Source organism: Neoarius graeffei, chromosome 20 (genome assembly GCF_027579695.1).
Source record: "Neoarius graeffei isolate fNeoGra1 chromosome 20, fNeoGra1.pri, whole genome shotgun sequence".
In the NCBI taxonomy this organism is placed as follows: domain Eukaryota; kingdom Metazoa; phylum Chordata; class Actinopteri; order Siluriformes; family Ariidae; genus Neoarius; species Neoarius graeffei.
The window spans coordinates 67,302,615-67,327,406 of NC_083588.1; the positions used below are offsets into that span (position 1 = coordinate 67,302,615).

General features: G+C 45.8%; 2 protein-coding genes across 5 annotated transcripts in view; both read left to right on the forward strand.

The window, feature by feature from the left end:
• brsk1b (BR serine/threonine kinase 1b) overlaps positions 1-1,861 on the forward strand; it is a 90,703-nt gene extending 88,842 nt beyond the window's left edge. The window contains exon 19 of the mRNA XM_060902707.1: positions 1,231-1,861. Coding sequence (XP_060758690.1) covers positions 1,231-1,439 — 209 coding nt within the window. The 3' untranslated portion in view covers positions 1,440-1,861. The remainder of the gene's footprint in view (positions 1-1,230) is intronic.
• Positions 1,862-9,694: 7,833 nt separating this feature from the next.
• cpt1a2b (carnitine palmitoyltransferase 1A2b) overlaps positions 9,695-24,792 on the forward strand; it is a 118,976-nt gene continuing 103,878 nt past the window's right edge. Inside the window, exons 1-5 of one of the 4 annotated variants that reach the window (XM_060902353.1) lie at positions 9,696-9,969; positions 10,892-11,126; positions 19,785-19,987; positions 20,063-20,202; positions 22,813-22,984. In XM_060902353.1, the coding sequence (XP_060758336.1) occupies positions 19,847-19,987; positions 20,063-20,202; positions 22,813-22,984 (453 nt within the window). In that variant the 5' untranslated portion in view covers positions 9,696-9,969; positions 10,892-11,126; positions 19,785-19,846. Of the gene's footprint in view, positions 9,970-10,891; positions 11,127-19,784; positions 19,988-20,062; positions 20,203-22,812; positions 22,985-24,792 lie in introns of all 4 variants that reach the window. The other 3 variants (XM_060902354.1, XM_060902351.1, XM_060902352.1) reach the window with 3 other exon arrangements.

Consider the following 24,792-nt stretch of genomic DNA (forward strand, 5'->3'; position numbering starts at 1 on the left):
GCATCAGCATCTGCACACACACTCAGCTACAGAGGTGTCCACGAGTGTTAGAATAGAATAGAATAGAATGCCTTTATTGTGACTGCACAAATGTACAATGAAATTTATTTCATCACAGGAGAGCAAAGCCGCTGCACACGTACGCGCCGCCACTCTTGGGCACTTCAGCCCAAGGCCGTCCCATATTAACCTAACTGCATGTCTCTGGACTGTGGGGGAAACCGGAGCACCCGGAGGAAACCCACGCAGACACGGGGAGAACATGCAAACTCCACACAGAAAGGCCCCCATCGGCTGCTGAGCTCGAACCCAGAACCTTCTTGCTGTGAGGCGACAGCGCTAACCACTACACCACTGTGCCGTTAGTCTTCTGACCAGGAACTGTTTTATACCAACACCAAAAATCACTGATTTCCACCAACTTGAACCAGGTGCTAGTTTTGGGTCGGTGTTAGTTCTGGTTTGGAGCTGGTTCAACTTTTAAACCTTCTAAGAGCCAGTTTGCTTTTCCACAGGCAAGAGAACCACCATAGCGCCACGTCATTACATCATTGTACACGTCTCCGCTCCCCAGCCGCGAGCCCCATGAGACATGACACGAGCTCTGGTTTTTAAAATAAGGCGGTCACAAATTTTCTGGTCTTGTTGGTCACCCTCTATTCCGCCTCTATCCCTTGACATAAGAGGTTCTTGGTTGTACTCCAGCAAACAGTTGGCGCTGCTCTAGAACTAGTGTTCCTGGCTGAGAGCTGGTTCTTTGGCTGTTGGTACCTGAAGAGCGAGTTTGAGATTAGGCATCGGCTCCGAACCGGCCCTCGAAGTGCCCCGGTGGAAAAGCGGTACCAGTTCATAATAAACTCACAACAACACACACAAAAAAATAATCTCACAGCAGCAGGGCAAAAACCTCGGGCAGCTCCTCTGGGTGGGAACTCATCATGAAGAAAATATTGATACTTAAAATTTGATTTTATAAAACACACAGATGAGGTACTAAAGACAGCTGTGAATTTAGGAAAAGTACGTCATCAGATTATTATCAGCATTTTATAATCCTGCTGTCAGTTAATGCTAATTTTTAATCGTTATTTTAACAGATCTGTCAGGCAGATTTGATTCGTGTTTGGTTTGGCCACACTCACCACAGTGTTAATCATGTTCATCACATATAATGTGATATTAATGACATTTAGACTCATCTTAGCAAGTCCTGACCATTTGTTTTTACAGATGAGAAGAATGGGATCTCCTCTCATCCCCCTGGCACACCCACTCGCCAGAACTCACGCCGCTCTGAAGGGGGTGGGGAACGCAACCAGAGGGCGGAGCATGCAGACAGTGCAGGTACAGGTAGCAGTGGTAGTGTTATCCAGCGCAAGGGGTCGGGCAAGGACAAGACCCGCCTCCTGTCGTCCAACGGAACCCAGTCTCAGCCTTGAGAGAACTTTCCAGATATGGAGCTTTGACTCAGTTCTCCCCCACCCCCACCCCCCTCACCCATAAATCCCACAGTCCCTCAGCCACAGACTCATCGGATAAACCTGTAGCTCCAACGCAGCTGGGCGAAAACTCAGAGCATACTGAAGAGGAAATGGATGTTCTTACTCACTGACACCACGAATCACCTGCAGAGAAAGTGCTCAGCAAGCTGGAACTATGATGTCACTCACCTTGAGCGTGCAGAGAATCTCAAATCCAAACAGACTGAATAATTAACACCAAACATCTCAAGGCTACACTGTACCGCGTACAAATTAGTTACGGATCACCTGAGGTCACCTGATGGAGGTGATGAAAATGTGATCATCTTGTTTTCATCATCATCACGTCATCATCATCATCATCATCATCATCATCATCATCATCAAATAAAACTCGTTTTCAAACCAACAGAAGCATCACTCATACAGACTGCCTTTCTGAAGACACAATATTAATGACACTAAGAGAACCATCTGGAGATCCGTGTGCTCCAGGAACACATGGAGGAAATGTGGATTGGTGTGCAGACAGAACCAAGCTGCTTCACACGGAAGAACACAGTAGATGTGACCGACGGTCCTGGCAAACGTTTCTGTATCTGCAGGAGAAAAGCATCGATGATAAACATGAAGCATGTGGAGAGCATTGGCTCTGTGAAAGCAAATCAAACCCCAACACAGTCTCCAGAACAGGCACAGTTTTAATCAGCTGATAATCAGACATCCTTTTATCCCTCTGGAATCAGACAGGACGTGAGACGGTGAGATCGGAAAGTCCAAAACCCACAAAAGACGAAATTCTGTCAACGTCACAGGGAATGTCAAAGATGAACAAACAAACAAAAGAACAAAAAAGCTATTTTAAAAGTATTTATTTAAGTTTCAAGTACATTTGCTTTACATGTTTTGTTCGATTTATTTATTTATTTATTTATTTATTTAAACAAGTGCTGTGGAGTTTCAGAGGTGAACAAATGAAGCACAGTGGATGGAAAATTGTCACGTTTGTTTTGTTTCCAAACATTAAAATGATGCTGCAAAAGCTTTAGGGTTTTTTTTGTTTCAGTTCTGTTTGTGTTTCTGTTCCACTTTCTCAGTTCACTTCATTTATTTAAGGAAAAATTTAAAAAATCAACAATAGCAAAAAGCGAAGAAGAGAAAAAAAGACTTGGAGAAGAATTTGACACCTCAGATGTTCCTGTCAGTAAATATTCAGCAAAATCATGAAGAAATAAAGTTTTATGAACTAGCTCTTGGTGAGGAGGAAGATGAGGAGCAGGAGGAGGAGGACGTAAATGAGGAGGAGTGAAGCTCTGCCTTCTTCAGCATCATTAAGAATGTTAACCACAAAAACCCAAAGCAAACACTCTGAGAGACAGACCCCATGTACTGAATGTGAGCAGTATTCACACACACACACACACACACACACACACACACACACACACACACACACACACACACACACACACACACACACACAATCTATCTTTAAGCCCCTCCCCCTCTGATAGAGCTACACCTGAGTAATAAAAAAAAATGTAAAGTTTAGGGCTTCATTCCGACTGCACACCCGAGTAACATAAACCAATTAACCATCGTTCCTGTGTTTAGCTCCAATCAAATCATGAACAATAAATTACTAATCTCATTTCCAGAAAAGCTGGGATATTTTCCAAAATACAGTAAAAACAAAAATATGCCATTTGTTATTTCACTTAAACATTTATTAAACTGACAAAAGTACAAAGAAAAGATTTTCAGTAGTTTTACTGACCAACTTAATTGTATTTTGTAAATATAAACCAAGTTAGAATTTGATGCCTGTAACACACTGAAAAAAAAAAGTTGAGACAGAGACAAAATAAAAGTTTACAGGGTGTTCAAGTGACACCATTTTGGAAGATTCCGCAATCAGCAGGTTAATTGCTCACATGATTGGGTTTAAAAGGAGCAGCACCAAAGGCTCAGTCTCTGTAAGCGAGGATGGGACGTGGCTCACTGCTTTGTGCCAAAATTCATGAGAGAATTGTTAGTTAATTCAAAAAGAACGCAATATTTTAGGTCTTTCAGAATCTACAGAACATAAAATATTGTGAAAAGATTCAGGGAATTCTGAGACATCTCAGTGTGTAAAGGGCGGGGTCAGAAACCACTGGTGAATGGGCGTGACCTTCGAGCCTTTAGGTGGCACTGCCTGAGAAACCGTCATGCTAACGTGACAAATATAACCACATGGGCTCAGGAGGACTAAAGAAAACCGTCGTCACTTAACAAAGTCCACCGTTGCATCCAGAAATACAACCTGAAACTGTATTACACAAGGAGGAAGCCGTTCATCAATCCTATACAGAAACACCGCCGATTTCTCTGGGCCTGAACTCATCTCGGATGGACTGAAAGACAGTGCAAATGTGTGCTGTGGTCAGATGAGTCACATTTCAGCTCGTTTTTGGGAAAACCGGCCATTGAGTTCTCAGTGCCAAAGGTGAACACAACCATCCAGTTTGTTATCAGAGAAAGGTGTAAAAGCAACATCTGTTGGGGGGGGGGATCAGTGCCCACAGCATGAGGGAGGTGCATGTGTGTGATGGTACCACTGGCATATTGGGATTTTAGAGAGACATATTCATCAAGGTGATGTCTCTTCCTGGGAAGTTCATGCTTATTCGAGCAGGACAATGCCACGCCTCATTCTGCATGGGCTACAACAGCATGGCTTCGTAAACACAGAGTACATGTGCTTGACTGGCCTGCTGCCAGTCCAGATCTGTCTCCTACTGAGAATGTATGGTGCATCATGAAGAGGAGAATCAGACAATGGAGACCACAGACTGAAGTCTTGTATCCAGCAAGAATGGAGAAAAATTCCAATTGCAATAATTCATATCCTCAGATCCCATACAAATAACAAGTGCTATTAAAGGAAAGATGATGTAACACAAAGGTAATAATGCCTCTGTCCCAACTTTTTTTAAGTGTGTTGCAGACATCAAATTCTAACTTCATTTATATTTACAAAATACAATTAAGTTGTAAAACTATTGAAAATCTTTTCTTTGTACTTTTTTCAGTTAGACAAAGGTTCGTGTGAATTAACAAATCACAGATTTTAGTTTTGATTGCATTTTGGGAAATATCCCAACTATTCTGGGAATGGGGTTAGTATCTTCATCTTAAATCTGAACAACAGAAACACTGTCAAAGCCACAGTTGTGTTTTAAGGCCACATTGAAAGACTCAAAATGTTCAGGAATGAAGTTGTGAAGTTTTGAGGAGGAAGGTTGTAAGGTTGACTGCTAAGAAAATCAAGTCTTAATTTTATGACAAAGTCATTTAAATAGAGAATAAAACTAATGTTACAACAATAAAGTTATCATGTTAGAATGTTAAATTTCATTTTAGATAAAGAGTGAAATTTCTGTTTCATCCAAAGTGGCAGATAAACTCGAAAATCTGCCTCCTCCTGCACACAGTGCTCACAGTTTCACTAAATCCACACTGACATTTCCTGTTTGCACATTTACTTACCATCCTCATCCTCAGAATATTCTACAACTTTATTCCTCAGGTTACAACTTTATTCTAAATAAACCAACAATAACAACAACTCAAATCCTTGCAGTACACCAGACAAATGAATTTCTTGAAAATGATTCCAACTTTATCCCAAAATCCTGGTTTTTTTGTTGTTGTTGTTCCACCATGGCTCTGTAGCAGTGTCACACAATAAAACCTAACACACTCACAAAGAGAGACTGTTGTGAAGAGCACAAAGCTGACGTGGTCCTGCACAGTGACGTGAGGAATGAAGGCGAGGTGATGGAGATGTCCTGCTGATGGACAGAGTGGATCCTGTGTGGATTTACTGAGTTATTGAACACTACAAATGCCTTAATCACGAGCTGATCATGTGGAACACTGAGTCTAAACACACACACACACACACACACTACTGCAACCTGCACAAATCATGTATCTGATTATGGAGGAAGTTACCTCAAATTTGTGTGTGTGTGTGTGTGTGTGTGTGTGTGTGTGTGTGTGTGTGGAGAGGAGAGACATGCAGGTGTTGTGAATACTCAGCCGTGAGTGAATGTGAAATTAAATAAAAAACACCTCCATCATCATCTCTGAATGTCCCTCTCCTGTCCTTGCTGTACACCACTCCGTCTTCACACACACACACTTCAGTTCTCACACTCGTCTCCTTCACACATGTATCACCATTTATATACCTCATGTATGTACTCTTTCTCTCATTATACTTTTTCCTTTTTATATTTATAATCCTCCCTGCCTGCCCCTCCATACCCCCTACACACCCTCTACACACCCCTACACATCCTCTACACACCCCCTCCATACTCCCTACACACCCCCTACACACCCTCTACACACCCCCTCCATACCCCCTACACACCCTCTACACACCCCCTCCATACCCCTACACACCCTCTACACACACCCTCCATACCCCCTATGCACCCCTTCCATACCCCCTACACACCCCCTCCATACCCCTACACACCCTCTACACACCCCCTCCATACCCCTACACACCCTCTACACACCCCCTCCATACCCCTACACACCCTCTACACACCCCCTCCATACCCTCTACACACCCTCTACACACACCCTCCATACCCCCTATGCACCCCTTCCATACCCCCTACACACCCCCTCCATACCCCTACACACCCTCTACACACCCCCTCCATACCCCTACACACCCTCTACACACCCCCTCCATACCCCTACACACCCTCTACACACCCCCTCCATACCCCCTACGCACCCTCTACACACCCCCTCCATACCCCCTACACACCCTCTACACACCCCCTCCATACCCCCTATGCACCCCTTCCATACCCCCTACACACCCCCTCCATACCCCTACACACCCTCTACACACCCCCTCCATACCCCCTACACACCCTCTACACACCCCCTCCATACCCTCTACACACCCTCTACACACCCCCTCCATACCCCCTACGCACCCCTTCCATACCCCCTACACACCCCCTCCATACCCCTACACACCCTCTACACACCCCCTCCATACTCCTACACACCCTCTACACACCCCCTCCATACCCTCTACACACCCTCTACACACCCCCTCCATACCCCCTACGCACCCCTTCCATACCCCCTACACACCCCCTCCATACCCCTACACACCCTCTACATACCCCCTCCATACCCCCTACGCACCCCTTCCATACCCCCTCATCCCCACTTGCTGTAAGCAGCACACGTTACTCTCCTCCTTGTTCTTTATCCATGCTATACTTGTGATGATTATTAATTATCACCATCATTGTTATTGATTATATCAGATAAGATTGTAAATCTGCACTCCCTTACATGCCCCCCTTACACACACCCTCATACCCACTACATCCACCCAACCCCTCCAAACCCCCCACAGCACAGTAGAAACCATGTTTTTCAGATGACGATGGAAGTCATTTAATTTGGGGGGAAAAACATGAAGGAGGAAAATGAAATGTCTGTATTATAATTCAAATAAAAAGTGCACTATTATTATTGCCTGTGATAAATAAAGAAGAATAAACATCATAAAGAAAAAAACTTGGACTATTTGTCTGTCACTCCTTTACTTTTTGGGTGTGTCAAAAAGTACTTTAAAAATAATTTTGAATAAATTTAAAAACAACTTACAAAAAATGTTTCTCAGCAGTGATGCGTTTATAAAGAGTAATGAAATATTCAGAGGAGTGGATGGAGAGTAGGTGGGGCTTAACTTACAATAAAAGTACGTAGAGTGCAGTATTTATCTATCTGCCTATCTATTTACTTAAGGCCTCTGGTGGAATACCATCAGGTCCTCAAGTTTTCCCTTCAGTGAGGGAACTTATAGCTTTCTCTCATTCCTCAATTTTGAACAATCTATCAATGATATCTAGATGAAAACAGCTGGAATATCTTCATGATCATCTCTCTCAATCATGGGCTCTTTCCCCAGTAGGTTGGAGAAGTGAGTTTCCCACTTTTTCAATCTTTCCTCCTTTGTTGCACTTACTAAAATGCCTTTTGGTGCAGACTTGTGTCCAGTTATCTCGTTTATCAGCTTCCAGCTTTCTCTGTTTTGCTCAAGCATGAGTGCTCTCCACCTTTTCCAGTTTCTTACTTCTCATCTCATCTCATTATCTGTAGCCGCTTTATCCTGTTCTACAGGGTCGCAGGCGAGCTGGATCCTATCCCAGCTGACTACGGGCGAAAGGCGGGGTTCACCCTGGACAAGTCGCCAGGTCATCACAGGGCTGACACATAGACACAGACAAACATTCACACTCACATTCACACCTACGCTCAATTTAGAGTCACCAGTTAACCTAACCTGCATGTCTTTGGACTGTGGGGGAAACCGGAGCACCCGGAGGAAACCCACGCGGACACGGGGAGAACATGCAAACTCCACACAGAAAGGCCCTCGCCGGCCCCGGGGCTCGAACCCGGACCTTCTTGCTGTGAGGCGACAGCGCTAACCACTACACCACCGTGCCGCCCCAGTTTCTTGCTTAGTTCTTCCAAAAGTTCATTGTAAAATTCTCCAGATTATCTTTTTTTCTTCCTGTAATGGTTGGCTCTTGTACTATCCTCTGAGTATACATGAAACACTTCCTGTACTTTCTCACCTCTTTGACCACTTGATTGTCAGCAAAATTCTTATGATTGGGCTTCATCTTTTGTGGTATCATGGTGTCAGCAGCTTCTTGGTTGGCTTTGGTGATGCACTTATGGCCCTTTTCCACTACCCTTTTTCAGCTCACTTCAGCTCGCTTCAGCTCACTTCAGCCCGACACGGCTCGCGTTTCGACTACCAAAAAACAGCACGACTCAGCTCGCTTCAGCCCTGCTTAGCCCCTAAAACTCGCACCGTTTTGGAGTGGGGCTGAAGCGAGCCAAACCGTGCCGAGTGAGGCTGGGGGCGTGAGCAGACACTCCCCTGTGCACTGATTGGTGAGGAGGAGTGTCCTCACATGCCCACACGCCCCGCGAGCATGCTGAGATCACCGTAAACCCGGAAGAAGAAGAATTACGAATTACGAGAATTATGAAGCCTTATGCGCCTCGCCTCATCTATACGCTCTTGCCAGTATCTGTTGGTGTTGTCGGTGACAACAAGCCACAGCACCAAGACCAGCAACACTAACGACTCCATGTCCTCCATGTTTATTGTTTACTATTTGGGTCGTGAGACTACCGCTTAAAAGATCACTGATGTCACTGTTTGCGCTGCTTAACGACATCACGTGACGTCCACCCACTTTTGCTAACTCCACCCAATGTGTCCACCCACTTCCAGCCAGCACGGTTCAGCGCGGTTGTAGTTGAAATGCAACTCCAACAGCCCCGCTCAGCTCGACTCAGCACGGCACGGCTCAGCCCGACTCAGCCGCGTTTGTAGTGGAAAAGCGGCATATGACTCTGTATAACTGCTGCAGACCTTTATCTCTCAGCACTGACCAGTCAGAATTCTTCTGCTTTGGAAGTGAATAACTGTGTAGAGTTAAATAAATAAATAAATAAATACAAGTATCAGTTGCATATTTTGGTGTCATAAGTTTTCAGAACTTTTTTTTTACACTCAAGTTTCCATCAATGAACAGTTTATAACTTGAACAAAACAGACTTCCTGTTAAACTATAATGAATTTCCTGGTGACACAGTTGTCCTCTGGGACTCTATAGGACACAGTTATAGAAGTGAGTTATTTCTAATCACGCTGTCTGTTATGACCCAGATGAGGATGGGTTCCCTTTAGAGCCTGCATGGTTTCTCTCAGGGTTTCTTCCTCGTGGAGTCTGACGGAGTTTTTCCTTCAAAACAATCGCCTCAGGCTTCATCATGAGGGATAATTTTATAAATTCATATGTTTAAATGTAAAGCTGCTTTGTAACAATGTTTATTATTAAAAATAGCTATACAGATAAATTGACTTGAGTTAAAGTAATTGAATGGCATTTGTACAGTCCAGGGTGAGGATCCTAGCTAGCATCCTCGATTATTGGTTTACTACCGCCAGCCCCCTGTGTGACGTAGGCTGTGACGGCACAGATGTCCACGGTACCGTGGGCGTTACCGTTCGTGTTCGCTGCAGTGTGTTCTCGGGTGAGCAGTGAATAGTGTGTGTGTGTTACAGCAGCACAGAGTTTCAGGCGCAGTCCATGTCAGAAATATTCCGTTTATAGGTTAATGTTTATCTCCCGGAACACAAGTGAAGTCAGTCATCAAAACTTTTTCTGAGGATGCACAAGTAGCCAATCAGTGAACAGAAAGAGGGAAACTATTAGCCAATCGCAGTTCAGGAGGCGGGACCTGTCGGAATGTTGGCGGGGAAAATCACGCCATGTTGTTGTTTTTTGTAAACCCGCCGTGAGTGGAGAAGAGCAGCGCGTAAGAGGGAAAAGAGCAGCTTTACACCTCACTGTGTCGGATTAAAGTTCAGGTAAAGGGGTTTAATCTCAATGCGCCTCAGAGCTGAGAGCGGACTGGCTTCAGTGTGAAGAGTTTCTGGAGAGTTTTCATTCCGGGGGAAAAGAGAGAGAGACAGACAGAGACACACACAGACAGACAGACAGAGAGAGATAGAGAGAGAGAGAGACAGAGATAGACAGAGATAGAGAGACAGAGAGAGACAGAGAGACAGACAGAGAGCGAGCGCGCGCGCGCAGCAGTGAGTCTGACCGAACAGTCCCGGTTGAGATGTGCTGTAGAGTTCCGGTTTCTCATCTTCATCCAAACTGAACCGCTCTTTCTCTTAAACACCGAGTGTAAAGTCTACATTACTGATGAAGTGCTAATGCTCTTACAGTAGAATGATATAGAATGTGTGTATGTGTGTTTTTTCTTGGGTGTGTCCTCAGTAAGTGTTGGGTGTGTCATGTCGAACAGATTGTAATGTAAAGAGGGCTGATACAGTCTCACACCACTACAGTACAGAAATAATCAATCATGTGTACAGTACCATTATTTTATTCAGAAACAGGAAGTCAGTGTCACATGGAGTTATTGCAACAGCAGTGTGTAAGATACAACACACACACACTGCAATCACAAGCAGCCTAAAAATGTGTTGATCAAAATCCTGCAAAATACCTGAGGGGGGGGGGTACTTTATTAATCCCATGAGGGAAATTGTTACAGTGGCATAATCGACAATAATCAGTAGATTGATTAATTGATTGATGAATAACTGTTTAAAGAGAAAAACAGTTTAGCTGATCAGCAGAACAAGACACTGAATAAAGGATACAGATCTGTATAGTCTAAACATCAGGAACGTTAATAATCGTAATTAAAAGAACCAAATGTGAGGAAATTGTGTGCGAGTTGATGAGGCGTGATCACGTCCTTTTAATAATCCACAGAGTTTTGGAGATGCTGTTGGTCCCAGTTTAATTAGAAAACTCTGGGGTCAGGGTTCAGCAGTGGAAGCAGTTTTAAACCAATGAAAGAGTTCTCTGCAGTTGGAGTGACATGGATGGACATGACGAGGTGTGTGTGGAGCAGGAGAACATCTCTGACCACATCCACACTAAAATGTTTTGGTTTTAAAATGAAAACCATCTCCATCCAGACCTGTGTTTTAGCTCCATATCAGAAGTAAGTAAATTTAATTTGTATAGCACATTTAAACACAGCATGCACTGATCAAAGTGCTGTATAGAGTCAGTATTAAAAGACAAATGATCAAATAAAAATAAAAAGGGTTAGGGTTAGAAATAATCTCCATCCACACTAACACCCAAAAATGCAGATCACATGACCATTCACGTGAACACCATTCACACACACTGGACATACACATGCCAGGAGAAACATCTGATGCCTTTTTTGTTTTTTTCCGGAAAGGGTCACGTATTAAGAGCGTGACGAATCAGGGAAGGACATGTTGAGATTGATGAGACCCAATCAGGAAGAGAACGTGGGTGTCCGCGTCATCGTTTCCAGACATCTCCGTTTCTGCACTAAAACGCCAACCCAGAGTTTTCACACTAAAGTGAGATCTGCAGCATTTTAAAAACACTCTGTTTTAGGGGCTTGAGAACTCCAGAGTTGTGTGGACAACAGGCCTAAATAGAGAAAAAGTGATGCATTTTAAACACATCGCCTGAGTGAGACACAGAGAGACTGTGTGTGTGTGTGTGTGTGTGTGTATAGTTATGTAAACTATTTGGATTTTCAGGTTCTGGGACAACAACATGACATTCTCAACATTTCTATCACCGCTGTACACTGGGGTTAATCTGTAGGGAACCGCAGTGGAGGTGGCCTTGTCTCGTCTCGTCTTCTTCCGCTTATCCGGGACCGGGTCGCGGAGGCAGCAGTCTAAACATGGAAGCCCAAACTTCCCTTTCCCCAGACACCTCGGCCAGCTCCTCGGGAAGAACACCGAGGTGTTCCCAGGCCAGCCGAGAGACACAGTCCCTCCAGCGTGTCCTGGGTCTTCCCCGGGGCCTCTTCCCGGGGGGACATGCCTGGAACACCTCCCCAGGGAGGCGTCCAGGAGGCATCCGAAAAAGATGCCCGAGCCACCTCAGCTGATTCCTCTTGATGTGGAGGAGCAGCGGCTCTACTCCGAGCTCCTCCCGAGTGACTGTGCTTCTCACCCTATCTCTAAGGGAGCGCCCAGCCACCCTGCGAAGGAAACTCATTTCGGCCGCTTGTATCCGCGATCTTGTTCTTTCGGTCATTACCCAAAGTTCATGACCATAGGTGAGAGTCGGAATGTAGATCGACCGGTAAATTGAGAGCTTCGCCTTTTGGCTCAGCTCCTTCTTCACCACGACGGACCGGTAAAGCGACCGCATCACTGCGGAGGCTGCACCGATCCGCCTGTCGATCTCACGCTCCATCCTTCCCTCACTCGTGAACAAGATCCCGAGATACTTAAACTCCTCCACTTGAGGCAGGACTTCTCCACCAACCTGGAGAGGGCAAGCCCCCCTTTTCCGGTCGAGAACCATGGCCTCGGACTTGGAGGTGCTGATTCTCATCCCAGCCGCTTCACACTCGACTGCAAACCGTCCCAGTGCATGCTGAAGGTCCTGGTTTGAAGAAGCCAACAGGACAACATCATCCGCAAAAAGCAGAGATGAAATCCTGTGGTTCCCAAACAGGATTCCTTCCGGCCCCTGGCTGCGCCTAGAAATTCTGTCCATAAAAATTATGAACAGAACCGGTGACAAAGGGCAGCCCTGCCGGAGTCCAACATGCACTGGGAACAGGTCTGACTTACTGCCGGCAATGCGAACCAGACTCCTGCTCCGTTCGTACAGGGACCGGACAGCCCTTAGCAAAGAGCCCCGAACCCCATACTCCCGAAGCACCCCCCACAGAATACCACGGGGGACACGGTCGAATGCCTTCTCCAGATCCACAAAGCACATGTGGACTGGTTGGGCAAACTCCCATGAACCCTCGAGCACCCTATGAAGGGTATAGAGCTGGTCCAGTGTTCCGCAACCAGGACGAAAACCGCATTGTTCCTCCTGGATCTGAGGTTCGACTATTGGTCGAATTCTCCTCTCCAGTACCCTGGAGTAAACCTTCCCTGGGAGGCTGAGAAGTGTGATTCCCCTATAATTGGAGCACACTCTCCGGTCCCCTTTCTTAAAAAGAGGGACCACCACCCCAGTCTGCCACTCCAGAGGCACTGTCCCCGACCGCCACGCGATGTTGCAGAGGCATGTCAACCAAGACAGCCCCACAACATCCAGAGACTTGAGATACTCAGGGCGGATCTCATCCACCCCCGGTGCCTTGCCACCGAGGCGCTTGCAAACCACCTCAGTGACTTCTGAGTCCACCTGTCCACCTGCAGTGGAGGTGGAAGATGTACAAATCACAGCACTGGTACATACACACACTAATTCACACACCTGTTCACTCATTCATCCATCCGTTATCTACACCATTAATTTGTCAGGGTCGTGGGGGAAGCTGGAGCCAATCCCAGGTGACTCCAGGTGAGGGGTGGGGTTACACCCTGGGTGGGTCATCAATCTATCACAGGGTCACACAGAGACCAACAACTATCACACTCACACCTCGAGGGAGTTTAGAGGAGCCAGTTGACCGAATCCACGTGTCTTTAGACTGGAGGAGGAAACCCACACAGACATGAGGAGTAATTCCGTGCCAAATCACCAGATTTTAGAGAAAGTTCCCGACTGACCATCTCAGATTTTGTTCATATTTTTTATTTTAATGTCCTTGTTACTAATAACTGCTGTGCAAAATTTTAGGCCAATATCTCCACTAGTTTTGGAGATATTAAGCCTTCAAAAAGGGGGCGTGGCCCCATATTTAGCATAAAAACAAGTGTTCCAATCAAACATCCATAGTTTGATGGCTAATAACTTTTGAACTGTTCACATTAAATGGTTCAAATTTGCACACATGATTCTTTGATATAATAAGACTCTGTACACAGAAGGAGAGCTTTGTATGTGACATATTTGCAGATTTATGGCGTGCCAAATATGGCTTCCGAGAATGCACATTTGTCCATGGTAGCACTTTTGGCTCTCTATATCTCCAGATTTAATGACACCAGATGTCTGATTCTTTTTAATATATGAGACATGTTATAGTACTATCGGGAAAACATGTTATATCTGTGGCAAATTATACTTGTCTCATATATAGGCCCCTAAAAATGGAAAAAAGCTTGTTGCGTCTGTATTTTGAATGGTTATAGCAGGGGTTTTCAACTGGTTCTGCCCCAGGGACCACCATTCAGACTAAGCAGTAGCCTGCAGCCCCCTGTGTGTGCGGGTAGTGGGGGGTTTCTTACCTGCTAATGAGATACCTGGGCATGATGATTTGCACACAGTCTGTCTATCTGGGGGGATATTATTGTAGAAAGTGCCAGCCTCATGTCATTTTCAGGTGCCAGCCCTGCCCTGTACTTGTTATTTATGTATGCAAGTGTTGAAAAACCACTCTCAGAGGTATGTGGTTGGGAATGGTAGAAGACATCTGACTGCTTTTGTTGCAAGCTCTGGAAATTCTGCCTGACAGCTGGTCCAGAACTTCACAAGGGGTTGTGTATCAAACAGGTGCTTTCTGACAGAGTCTGTTGACATTTCAATTAGCTGATCCTCTTCTGTTGCTGTTAAGCTTGACCCTGATGCTGCATCATTACTAAATGGGAGCATTATCCACTTGCTGTCACAGCGCCACTGATCTGAATCTTTGAAGTACTTCTGGAATTGTAGCACTGCATTCCTCATGTTCACAGACTATGCCTTTAATGTCTGTGCTCTCATTATATTCCTCAACTGAGTGAAACATAGCCAAGTTGCCACTTTCGACTCTTTCTATCCACCTCGACATTTTTTTTTAATGAACGCATCCAGCTTTTTGTAGAGCTGCAGGACGTTAGAGTCTCTCCCTTGCATTGAGCTGTTTAACTTGTTAAGCTCGGCAAAAACGTCTGTGAGATATGCCAGCTTAGTTAGCCAATGGCTGTCGTTAAACTTGAAAGCCAGTTCACTGTCCTTCTCGCATAAGAAATCATGAATAGCTTCGCGCAGCTCGAACACACGGGCAAGGGTCGTGCCGCGAGACAGCCACCTGACCTCGGAGTGATATAAAGAAGGGTGCTATGTTTACTTCCTAAGTCTTGACACAGGGATGCAAACAGGCGTGTATTTAATGCACTTCGTTTAATCAGTTTTACTGTGTCAACAACATCATCAAAGACACCACTGAGCTCTGCGCTGAGATTTTTGGAGGCCAGAGACTCTCTATGAATCATGCAGTGAGTCCAAAGAAGTCAAGTTTATTTGTATAGCGCTTTTAACAATAAACATTGTCGCAAAGCAGCTTTACAGAATTTGAACGACTTAAAACATAAGCTAATTTTATCCCTAATCTATCCCCAATGAGCAAGCCTGTGGCGACGGTGGCAAGGAAAAACTCCCTCAGACGACATGAGGAAGAAACCTCGAGAGGAACCAGACTCAAAAGGGAACCCATCCTCATTTGGGCAACAACAGACAGCATGACTATAACATTAACAGTTTTAACATGAAGTCAGTTTCGTTGATGTTATAAACTCTTCATTGATGGAAACTTGAGTGCAAAACTGTTCATGACGACTGCAGTCCTAAAGTTAGCAAGTCAACTGTAGTCCTCAGCCATAAAAGCATTACTGTAAGAGTCCAGAGCGTCCTCCAGGTGTGACTTTCAACTGTCCACATGGGGCCGTCCTCCACAGGAGCGATGCGATGAGACTCCAACCAGACACAGGGCACCAGGATGGATCAGGCAGGTCTGAGGAGCAGAAGAGGTTCAGCATCTCGATCCCAGGACCAACATGTAACTCAGAGGGACAGATGGGGGGGGAGAGAAAGAAAACACAGGTTGTTAGGTATGCCCTAAAAATGACACAAGTATTAAATCTGTGTGGTAGGCTCGTAGAGACGAGTCTCTTGACATCAGGCATAACACACAACAATGGCATGTTAATATGGTTAAAAAAATATCATGACCTGCTCTGGCTGGATGCTTGATTGGGTGATGGGAGCACACTCCTCAGCAATGATGAGATGCAGATGGGACCCTTAGGGCTGGCCAAGACAATTCAGTTACATTTCACCGGGTCTGGGACATGCGACAGAATGTCTGACGGCCGATTCCCTGCAGGCTACAATAGCCAGTCGAGGTCTCCACCCTCTCCACCAAAAGATTTCCTGTTGACTCCATGTAACTCAGAGGGACAGATTTGGGGGGAGGGAAAGAAAACACAGGTTGTTAGGTATGCCAATGTCACCTGAATAAGTAGAAACAGTATACATATTGCACTGAGTACAAGCAGGGACTCCGGCAACTAACTATGACAGCATAACTAAAAGGGGAGAGCCAGAAGGTAACACAGGCATGAGGGAGCCCCGGGACATAAAGCAGCAGCCACTACACCGTCAACAAACTCAAGTGAGCAAGCGAGTGGGGACTGACCGCATCCATACATCCCAGTTTACCAAAACACTCCATGTCTGAGGACCCTCCAGATCTACACCTTTACCTCATAAACACCATTAACACAAGGCTTGACTAAACAGATATGTTTTCAGCCGAGACTTAAACGCTGAGACTGTGTCTGATTCCCGAACACTACTTGGAAGGCTGTTCCATAACTGTGGGGCTTTGTAAGAAAAGGCTCCGCCCCCGATGTAGCCTTCACTATACGAGGTACCAGCAGATAACCTGCACCTTTTGATCTAAGTAGGCGTGGCAGGTCATAGAGGAGCAGAAGTTCACTCAGGTACTGTGGTGCGAGACCATTCAGTGCTTTAAAGGTCAATAGTAGTATTTTATAATCAATACGAAATTTGATTGGGAGCCAATGCAGTGTGGATAAGACAGGGGTGATGGGGTCATATTTTCTAGTTCTAGTAAGGACTCTTGCTGCTGCATTTTTGAACTAACTGGAGCTTGTTTATGCACTTATTGGAACATCCAGACAGTAAGGCATTACAATAATCCAACCTGGAGGTAACGAAAGCATGGACTAGTTTTTCTGCGTCATGTAATGACATTAAATTTCTTATCTTAGCAATATTTCTGAGATGAAAGAAAGCTATCTGGGTGACGTTATCAATGTGAGTTTCGAATGAAAGACTGGGGTCAATAATCACTCCGAGGTCTTTCACTGCTGCACGTGAAGAAACAGAAAGGCCATCCAGAGTTACTGTGGAATCAGAAAACTTACTTCTAGCTGCATGTGGTCCAAGTACAAGTACTTCAGTCTTGTCAGAGTGAAGCAGAAGGAAGTTAATAAGCATCCAGTGTCTAATGTCCTTCACACATTCCTCAATTCTATTAAGCTGGTGTCTCTCATCAGGTTTTGCAGAAACATACAACTGTGTGTCATCAGCATAACAGTGGAAACTAATGCAATGTTTACGAATAATATCACCCAGAGGTAACATATATAGAGAAAAAAGCAGTGGACCCAAGACAGAACCTTGTGGAACACCAAACTTTACCTCGGTATGTCTAGAAAAATCACCATTTATATCAACATACTGATAGCGATCAGTTAAATAAGAGCTGAGCCAGGAGAGGGCCGTTCCCTTAACTCCCACAACATTTTCTAGTCTATCCAGAAGAATGGAATGATCAATGGTATCAAATGCTGCACTAAGGTCAAGCAACACAAGCAGCGAGACACAGCCCTGATCAGACGCCAACAGTAGTATTCCTGGTGCTACTTTTCTTATGTGCCCAAGCAATCCGGTCTGGCTACCACTCATCGCTCTGGCCCCATCGCTACATAATGCCACACACTTCTGCCACAAAATATTGTGGTCTTTGAAAAAATCGTCAAGGGCTTTAAATATCTGTGCACCTGTAGTTCGCCCTGGAAGTGGTTTGCAAAAAAGAAATTCTTTGCACATAGCACCATTATCCTCGTATCGCACAAATGTCAGTAGCTGCACATCATTGGTAATGTCTGTTGTCTCGTCTATTTGAATTGAAAATCCTTGCACTGTTCTAAGTTTCTCTGTTAGCTGCTCTTTCACGTTAGTGGCCATTTCCTCGATTCTTCGTCCAATTGTGCTGTCTGACAACGGAATAGTTTTTTTTTTTTTTTTTAGCTTTTTCCACCTTTTTTTTTTATTGGATAGGACAGTGCAGAGACAGGAAATGAACGGGAGAGAGACACGAGGAGGGATCGGGAAATGACCTCGGGTCGGAATCGAACTTGGGTCCCTGGATTTATGGTACGGAGCCTTATCCACCTGAGCACACCGTTCAAAATTTAACGTCACAAAAAAGTGAATATTTTTCAAACTAAACTGAATTATATAGCCTTGCTAGTTGCTTTTGCAAGCTAGTTCATTCGCGCGCGAAGGCTGAGTTTTGATATGATGTTCACGTTACCATAGGTGAAATACAGTTGATCGACCTGATTGGTGCAACAAGGATGAGGTTGAATCTCCTGTCTTTTTTTTTTTTTCGATATTTGCATGATATTTATTATTCATTCTGATACCAAAATCAACTGAAATGATTAGTAAAATTAAATTATTCTTAAAAGTATTTTTAGTAGTTAAACTGGATAGCAAGTCATAGACCACCAGCAGTACCGCCACGGACCACCAGGGGGCCGCGGACCACCGGTTGAAAACCCCCAGTTATAGCAAAAACCTGACAAGGTCTACCAGAAAACAAATTAGGTCAGTGAAAAGAGCAAGGTCTAATTGATATATGTACCAAATATGAAGTTGGTGCATTCTAGGAAGCCATATTTGGCACACCATAAATCTGCAAATATGTCACATACAAAGCTCTCCTTCTGTGTACAGAGCCTCATCTCATCTCATTATCTGTAGCCGCTTTATCCTGTTCTACAGGGTCGCAGGCGAGCTGGAGCCTATCCCAGCTGACTACGGGCGAAAGGCGGGGTTCACCCTGGACAAGTCGCCAGGTCATCACAGGGCTGACACATAGACACAGACAACCATTCACACTCACATTCACACCTACGCTCAATTTAGAGTCACCAGTTAACCTAACCTGCATGTCTTTGGACTGTGGGGGAAACCGGAGCACCCGGAGGAAACCCACGCGGACACGGGGAGAACATGCAAACTCCGCACAGAAAGGCCCTCGCCGGCCACGGGGCTCGAACCCAGGACCTTCTTGCTGTGAGGCGACAGTGCTAACCACTACACCACCGTGCCGCCTGTACAGAGTCTTGTTATATCAAAGAATCATGTGTGCAAATTTGAACCATTTAATGTGAACAGTTCAAAAGTTATTAGCCATCAAACTATGGATGTTTGATTGGAACACTTGTTTTTATGCTAAATATGGGGCCACACCCCCTTTTTGAAGGCTTAATATCTCCAAAACTAGTGGAGATATTGGCCTAAAATTTTGCACAGTAATTATTAGTTACAAGGGCATGAAAAAAAAAAATTATGAAGCAAGTCTGAGATGGTAAGTCGGCCTTCTGGTGATTTGGCACGGAATTACCCTGAGGAGAGAACACCACACAGAAAGACCCCAGTCAGCCGTGAGGTTCGAACCCAGAACCTTCTTGCTGTGAGGCGACTGTGTTAACCCCTCCACCACCGTGCCACGCCCACATCACTGTTCAGCCTCAATATGATCTTTACAGTTCACCCATATTCTCTGGTTAGACACCAGGCTGTGTTCTGTTTCACACTGAATCTCATACGCTCTCTCTCTCTCTCTCTCTCTCTCTCTCTCTCTCTCTCTCTGTGTTTTTCTCTCTCTTAGCAGGGCAGAGTTTGTGTGTGTGTGTGAGAGAGAGAGAGAGAGAGAGAGAGAGAGAGAGAGAGATGGCAGAGGCCCACCAGGCTGTTGCATTCCAGTTCACTATCACTCCTGAGGGCTTCGACCTGCAGCTCTCTCGACAGGCCCTCAATCAGATCTACATCTCCGGCCTGCGCTCGTGGAAGAAACGCATCAGCAGAGTGAAGGTATGTCTCTGTGTGTGTGTGTGTGTGTCTGTGTGTGGCACAGTACCCATGACCCTTTCTCTCTTCCTGGTGTAGAATGGTGTGCTGAAGGGTGTGTACCCTGCGAGTCCCTCCTCCTGGCTCTTTGTTGCCGTGGTGACCCTGGCCACCCTGTATGCCGAGTCCGACCCCTCCATGGGCCTCATCTCTAAGATCCGGGATCACCTGCCGCTCAGGTAACTTACACCCCGCCTTCTGTCCGTCTCCTGCTCGGTAACACTCCTGCAGGCCATCAGTCCCACAATAGTGTGTGTGTGTGTGTGTGTGTGTGTGTGTGTGTGTGAGAAGACACCTCAGGTTATATAAAGTAACTGATGATTGTTTATTATTATTATTAATAATAATAATAACAAAGACGTGATAAAATCATGTCTGTAAGATAACTCCTGAGCTGGAGACAGAAAGATCTGGAAACTGTCTCTCTCTCTCTCCCCCACGCTGTTTCCACACGCCCCTGGAGAAGGGTGGAGACTGACGTATACCTGTACAGTGAGATTTATCACTCCATCAGAGGGGGGAGGGGGTGTGTGCAGGGCTCTACACTAACTTTTTTTTCAGGAGCACACGTGCTCCTAAGTTAAAAATTTTAGGAGCACAGGGAAAAAAATGGGGGCACAAGCACAAGTAGGTTTTCATTTTAAAGGTTTATTGCAGCGCAAACCTTAGACACACCAACACATAAAACGCAAAATTCAATTGAGAATGGATGAATGAACAAACAAATGAATAACGAACAACTGAATGAATGAACAAACAGTAGCTAAACAGAGAGCAGAGCTAACATCATCAAGGACAGCTCCCACCCTGGCTCTGAGTTCTTTGACTTGCTGCCCTCAGGCAGGCGTTACAGGTGCATCAAAGCAACGACCAACAGACTCAAAAACAGTTTTTTCCCACAGGCCATAACCACCTTGAACAATTAGCCTTTTTCACATTACGTCACTTGCAGGGGAACTCATATCCGTTTTCAGCCTTTTGAATGGAAGAAGAGGTATACGGCAGCAACATATGTTAACAAAACTGTGCCATTCACAGATAAGATTGATGATAATATTGCGCATTGTTGTTTATCATTATGTATTGTTAGCGACCATTCCAGTCACCTATCTGCTTTGTTTTGGAAAGGAAGTTTACTGACTTTCTATGGTTGCTACTTGTTAGCCAGCAGATTAGCATGCCGCCTCTTCTTCCATTCAAAAGTCTGAAAACGGATGTGAGGTTCTTCTGCAAGTGACGTAATGTGAAAAAGGCTAATTACACGCACTGACTGCTGCCACTTCTGGCAGGTGCAACAATGCACCACCAAGGACCTAAAAGGACAATATTCTCACACTTACCTGATACAGCGCAATACTTATTACAGTGCAACCTCACAGAGCAACTTTTTAGTTTTTATAGCGTTTATATATTTTATATTTCTATTTCTCCACTTTTACATCCATACCCAATACAATGCAATACCAAATACAGTGCAATATCCTGAGTTTTGTAGCTGAACTGAGTTTCTATAACTAACTAGAGATGACAATTCCCCCGGGGGAAATTGTGAGAGTGATGCAGTGCGCGGAGCAGTCACAGTTGCAGGAGCTGAGCTGTACTGTGTGAATGTGTGACCTGCCATGAAACTACAAGCCTGTATCTGTCTGAGAGGGAGAAGCCCCGCCCTCCTGTGTGTCTGTCTGAGAGGGAGCAGCCCCGCTCTCCTGTGTGTCTGTCTGAGAGGGAGCAGCCCCGCCCTCCTGTGTGTCTGTCTGAGAGGGAGCAGCCCCGCCCTCCCGCGTGTGTCTGTCTGAGAGGGAGCAGCCCCGCCCTCCCGCGCGTGTCTGTCTGTCTGAGAGGGAGCAGCCCCGCCCTCCCGCGCGTGTCTGTCTGTCTGAGAGGGAGCAGCCCCGCCCTCCCGCGCGTGTCTGTCTGTCTGAGAGGGAGCAGCCCCGCCCTCCCGCGTGTCTGTCTGTCTGAGAGGGAGCAGCCCCGCCCTCCCGCGTGTCTGTCTGTCTGAGAGGGAGCAGCCCTGCCCTCCCGCGTGTCTGTCTGTCTGAGAGGGAGCAGCCCCGCCCTCCCGCGTGTCTGTCTGTCTGAGAGGGAGCAGCCCCGCCCTCCCGCGTGTCTGTCTGTCTGAGAGGGAGCAGCCCCGCCCTCCCGCGTGTCTGTCTGTCTGAGAGGGAGCAGCCCTGCCCTCCCGCGTGTCTGTCTGTCTGAGAGGGAGCAGCCCCGCCCTCCCGCGTGTCTGTCTGTCTGAGAGAGCGAGCAGCCCCTCCCCCACCCGCGAGCAGAGAGACAGAGAAGCACACAAAAAGGGCAGTTTTTCCTCAGGGGGGACCCCCCAAACAACGGCGATTTACACGAAAACAGAAGGAGATAGTCACAAAATTTTTTCACAGTGAGCGCCACAAGGGTCTCCTGAACACATTGATGTAATTTTTTTTGTCTGTAGTGTAAAAAATATTAGGTAGGCTATCCAGTGCTGGATTTACATACTTTGCAGTTTAACGTTTGATACATTTTAGAATGTTAAACTCGTCGCGTCTGTGCTCAGTGCTTTCCTAAATTGTCGGCTGCAAGAAGCCCTTGTACGAATGCGCGTTTTTTTTCGTCGTTCGCATGCCGAAAAATTCGCTTGCAAATGTGAGTGAAATGTGTGCACTGTAGAGCCCTGGATGTATGTGTTGTATGTCTCTGTGATGTCTGAAGAGTGAGATGTTGAACATTTTGTTCGAGGGTCAGTTAGAGGGTCAAGGTCACAGCAATATCAGGTGTCTAAAATAAATCTCTCTCCCCTCTCCTAGTGTGTCTCTGAGCACTCATGGACAGACGATGTTGTCAGCGTTGTTATTCAGCACTCTGTTATGGCTCTCGCTCGTCCTCACCCTGCGCTTCTGTCTCAAGCTCCTCCTGTCCTACCACCGCTGGATGTTCGAGCAGCACGGATGCATCTCCACCACCACCAAGCTCTGGGTGGTCTGTCTCATCTCTCACCCCCACACTCCCCCACCTCCTCCTTTCTCACCCCCACACTCCCCTCATCCTTTAATGAAATGAATCTTCATCAGTAAAAATCGCTCTTTTATTTACTGTTGTTTATCTGAAGATTAAACGAGACTTACCTGGTCAGTTGAAGTTTGATGATAATTCTGCCGAATCGTTTGTAGTACAGTCGGGTTAATGTGAGATGTGCCGAACTGCTGCGGTTCAGTGTTTGAAACATTCTGTGGTCACAGTAAAGAGAACCTCGTGGCAGATTCCCCTCCTGCGCTGTAATGACCTCACGGTGGGACCCCTGTGTGGGTGGGACGGGTGCTGAATGGGCATGTTCACCTGACTGTACTACTAATGATTCGGCAGAATCATCATCAAACTTCAACTCGCCAGATAAAATCTCATTTAATCTTCAGTTCTACAGAATCATTACGTCTGTCCGGGTTAATGTGAGACTTTACAGCAGACTGGGAGTGCAAAATGCCATGTGACCAAAACAACTGTGTTTAATTGTCTAAGTGGAGAGATTAATTACAGCTTGTTTATTATACTAATAGTTCACTCAAGCACTCGTACTTTACTCGGTTACAGTTTGTAATAATAATACCACCTCACTCGGGCACCGCTAGGCTCGTTTGATTGGTAATGGCAACAAGTTTATTATAGAATTTCTAGAATGTGGGTTCCTCATTCCAGCCTGCAGTAGCAATGATAACATCAGCAGATACCGGTGCACGTGCGTTGCTTGTCGAAGCACATCTGGTACTGTGTGCTGAGGACCCTGTCGTATTGACACTAGCTCGGTGAAGCATAGTTTTAATACCTCGGCTGACAGCGGGAGGTGTAACTGCATTGTGAGGTTTAACATAGGAGACACAGAGTTTTGTGGAAGACCTGAGACTTGCAGTTGCGTTAAGATGGTTATATGTGTGTGTGTGTGTGTGTGTGTGTGTGTGTGTACACACACACACACACAGAGTGTATTTGTAGTCACAGATTCCCAAACATCTGGCCTGGTCTGTCCTGTTTAATGTGCTCTGTTAGTGCAAAGTTGTAACATCTGTCATCTTTCTGCATGTAATCCTCTGAAGTGTCGAGGAACGTTAACCTCTGACCTGTGGTTAGTGCCATCAGCATGGTCAATTTAAATTCACTTCCTTCCTGGTGATCTAGAGGCCCCAACCCACTCGGGTAATCATGGACTTAGTCCACCAGCCAGATGGTGTCGTAGACTGCTGGGGCCGTGACTGATCCTGACCCATTGCCTAAAAAAGGGTGAGTTGCTCTTGGGCTTTTTCCCCTCCTATCATGCTGTCCAAATGGACCTCAGCCACGTGCCCCCCTAAGCGGAACCCTGTGAGGCTCAGAACGTTGTTTGGGGGTGACCTTGATGCTGAGCTTGTTTGATTTGATAAGCTCTTCCACCTCTGTGTTGAGCTCATCACTTAACAGGAAAGTTGGTGCTGCAGTTGATGGGTTGGATAATGCAGTACGTTGCTTGTTTAGATCTGGATGAAGAGGTCTCTCTTTTTCAGGTTGAGCTCTCTGTTGGCGGGAAGTAATCGCACCGCTGCATATGTTAGGGTGTCCTCCTGCTCGCCCTTCGATTCGTTGCAGGTCTGGAGTACTGCACAAAGGCCAGACACCATGAGAGCCTGAGCCTTTTGGAATGCAGAATCAGAGTTTCTGGTTTCTTGCTGGAGTTGCTGCCAGATCTGTTTATTGATCTTTGGGGCCACTAAATTTGGGCAGTTTTACAGCCTCAGGTATTTGCTTTGGAGTTCCGATAG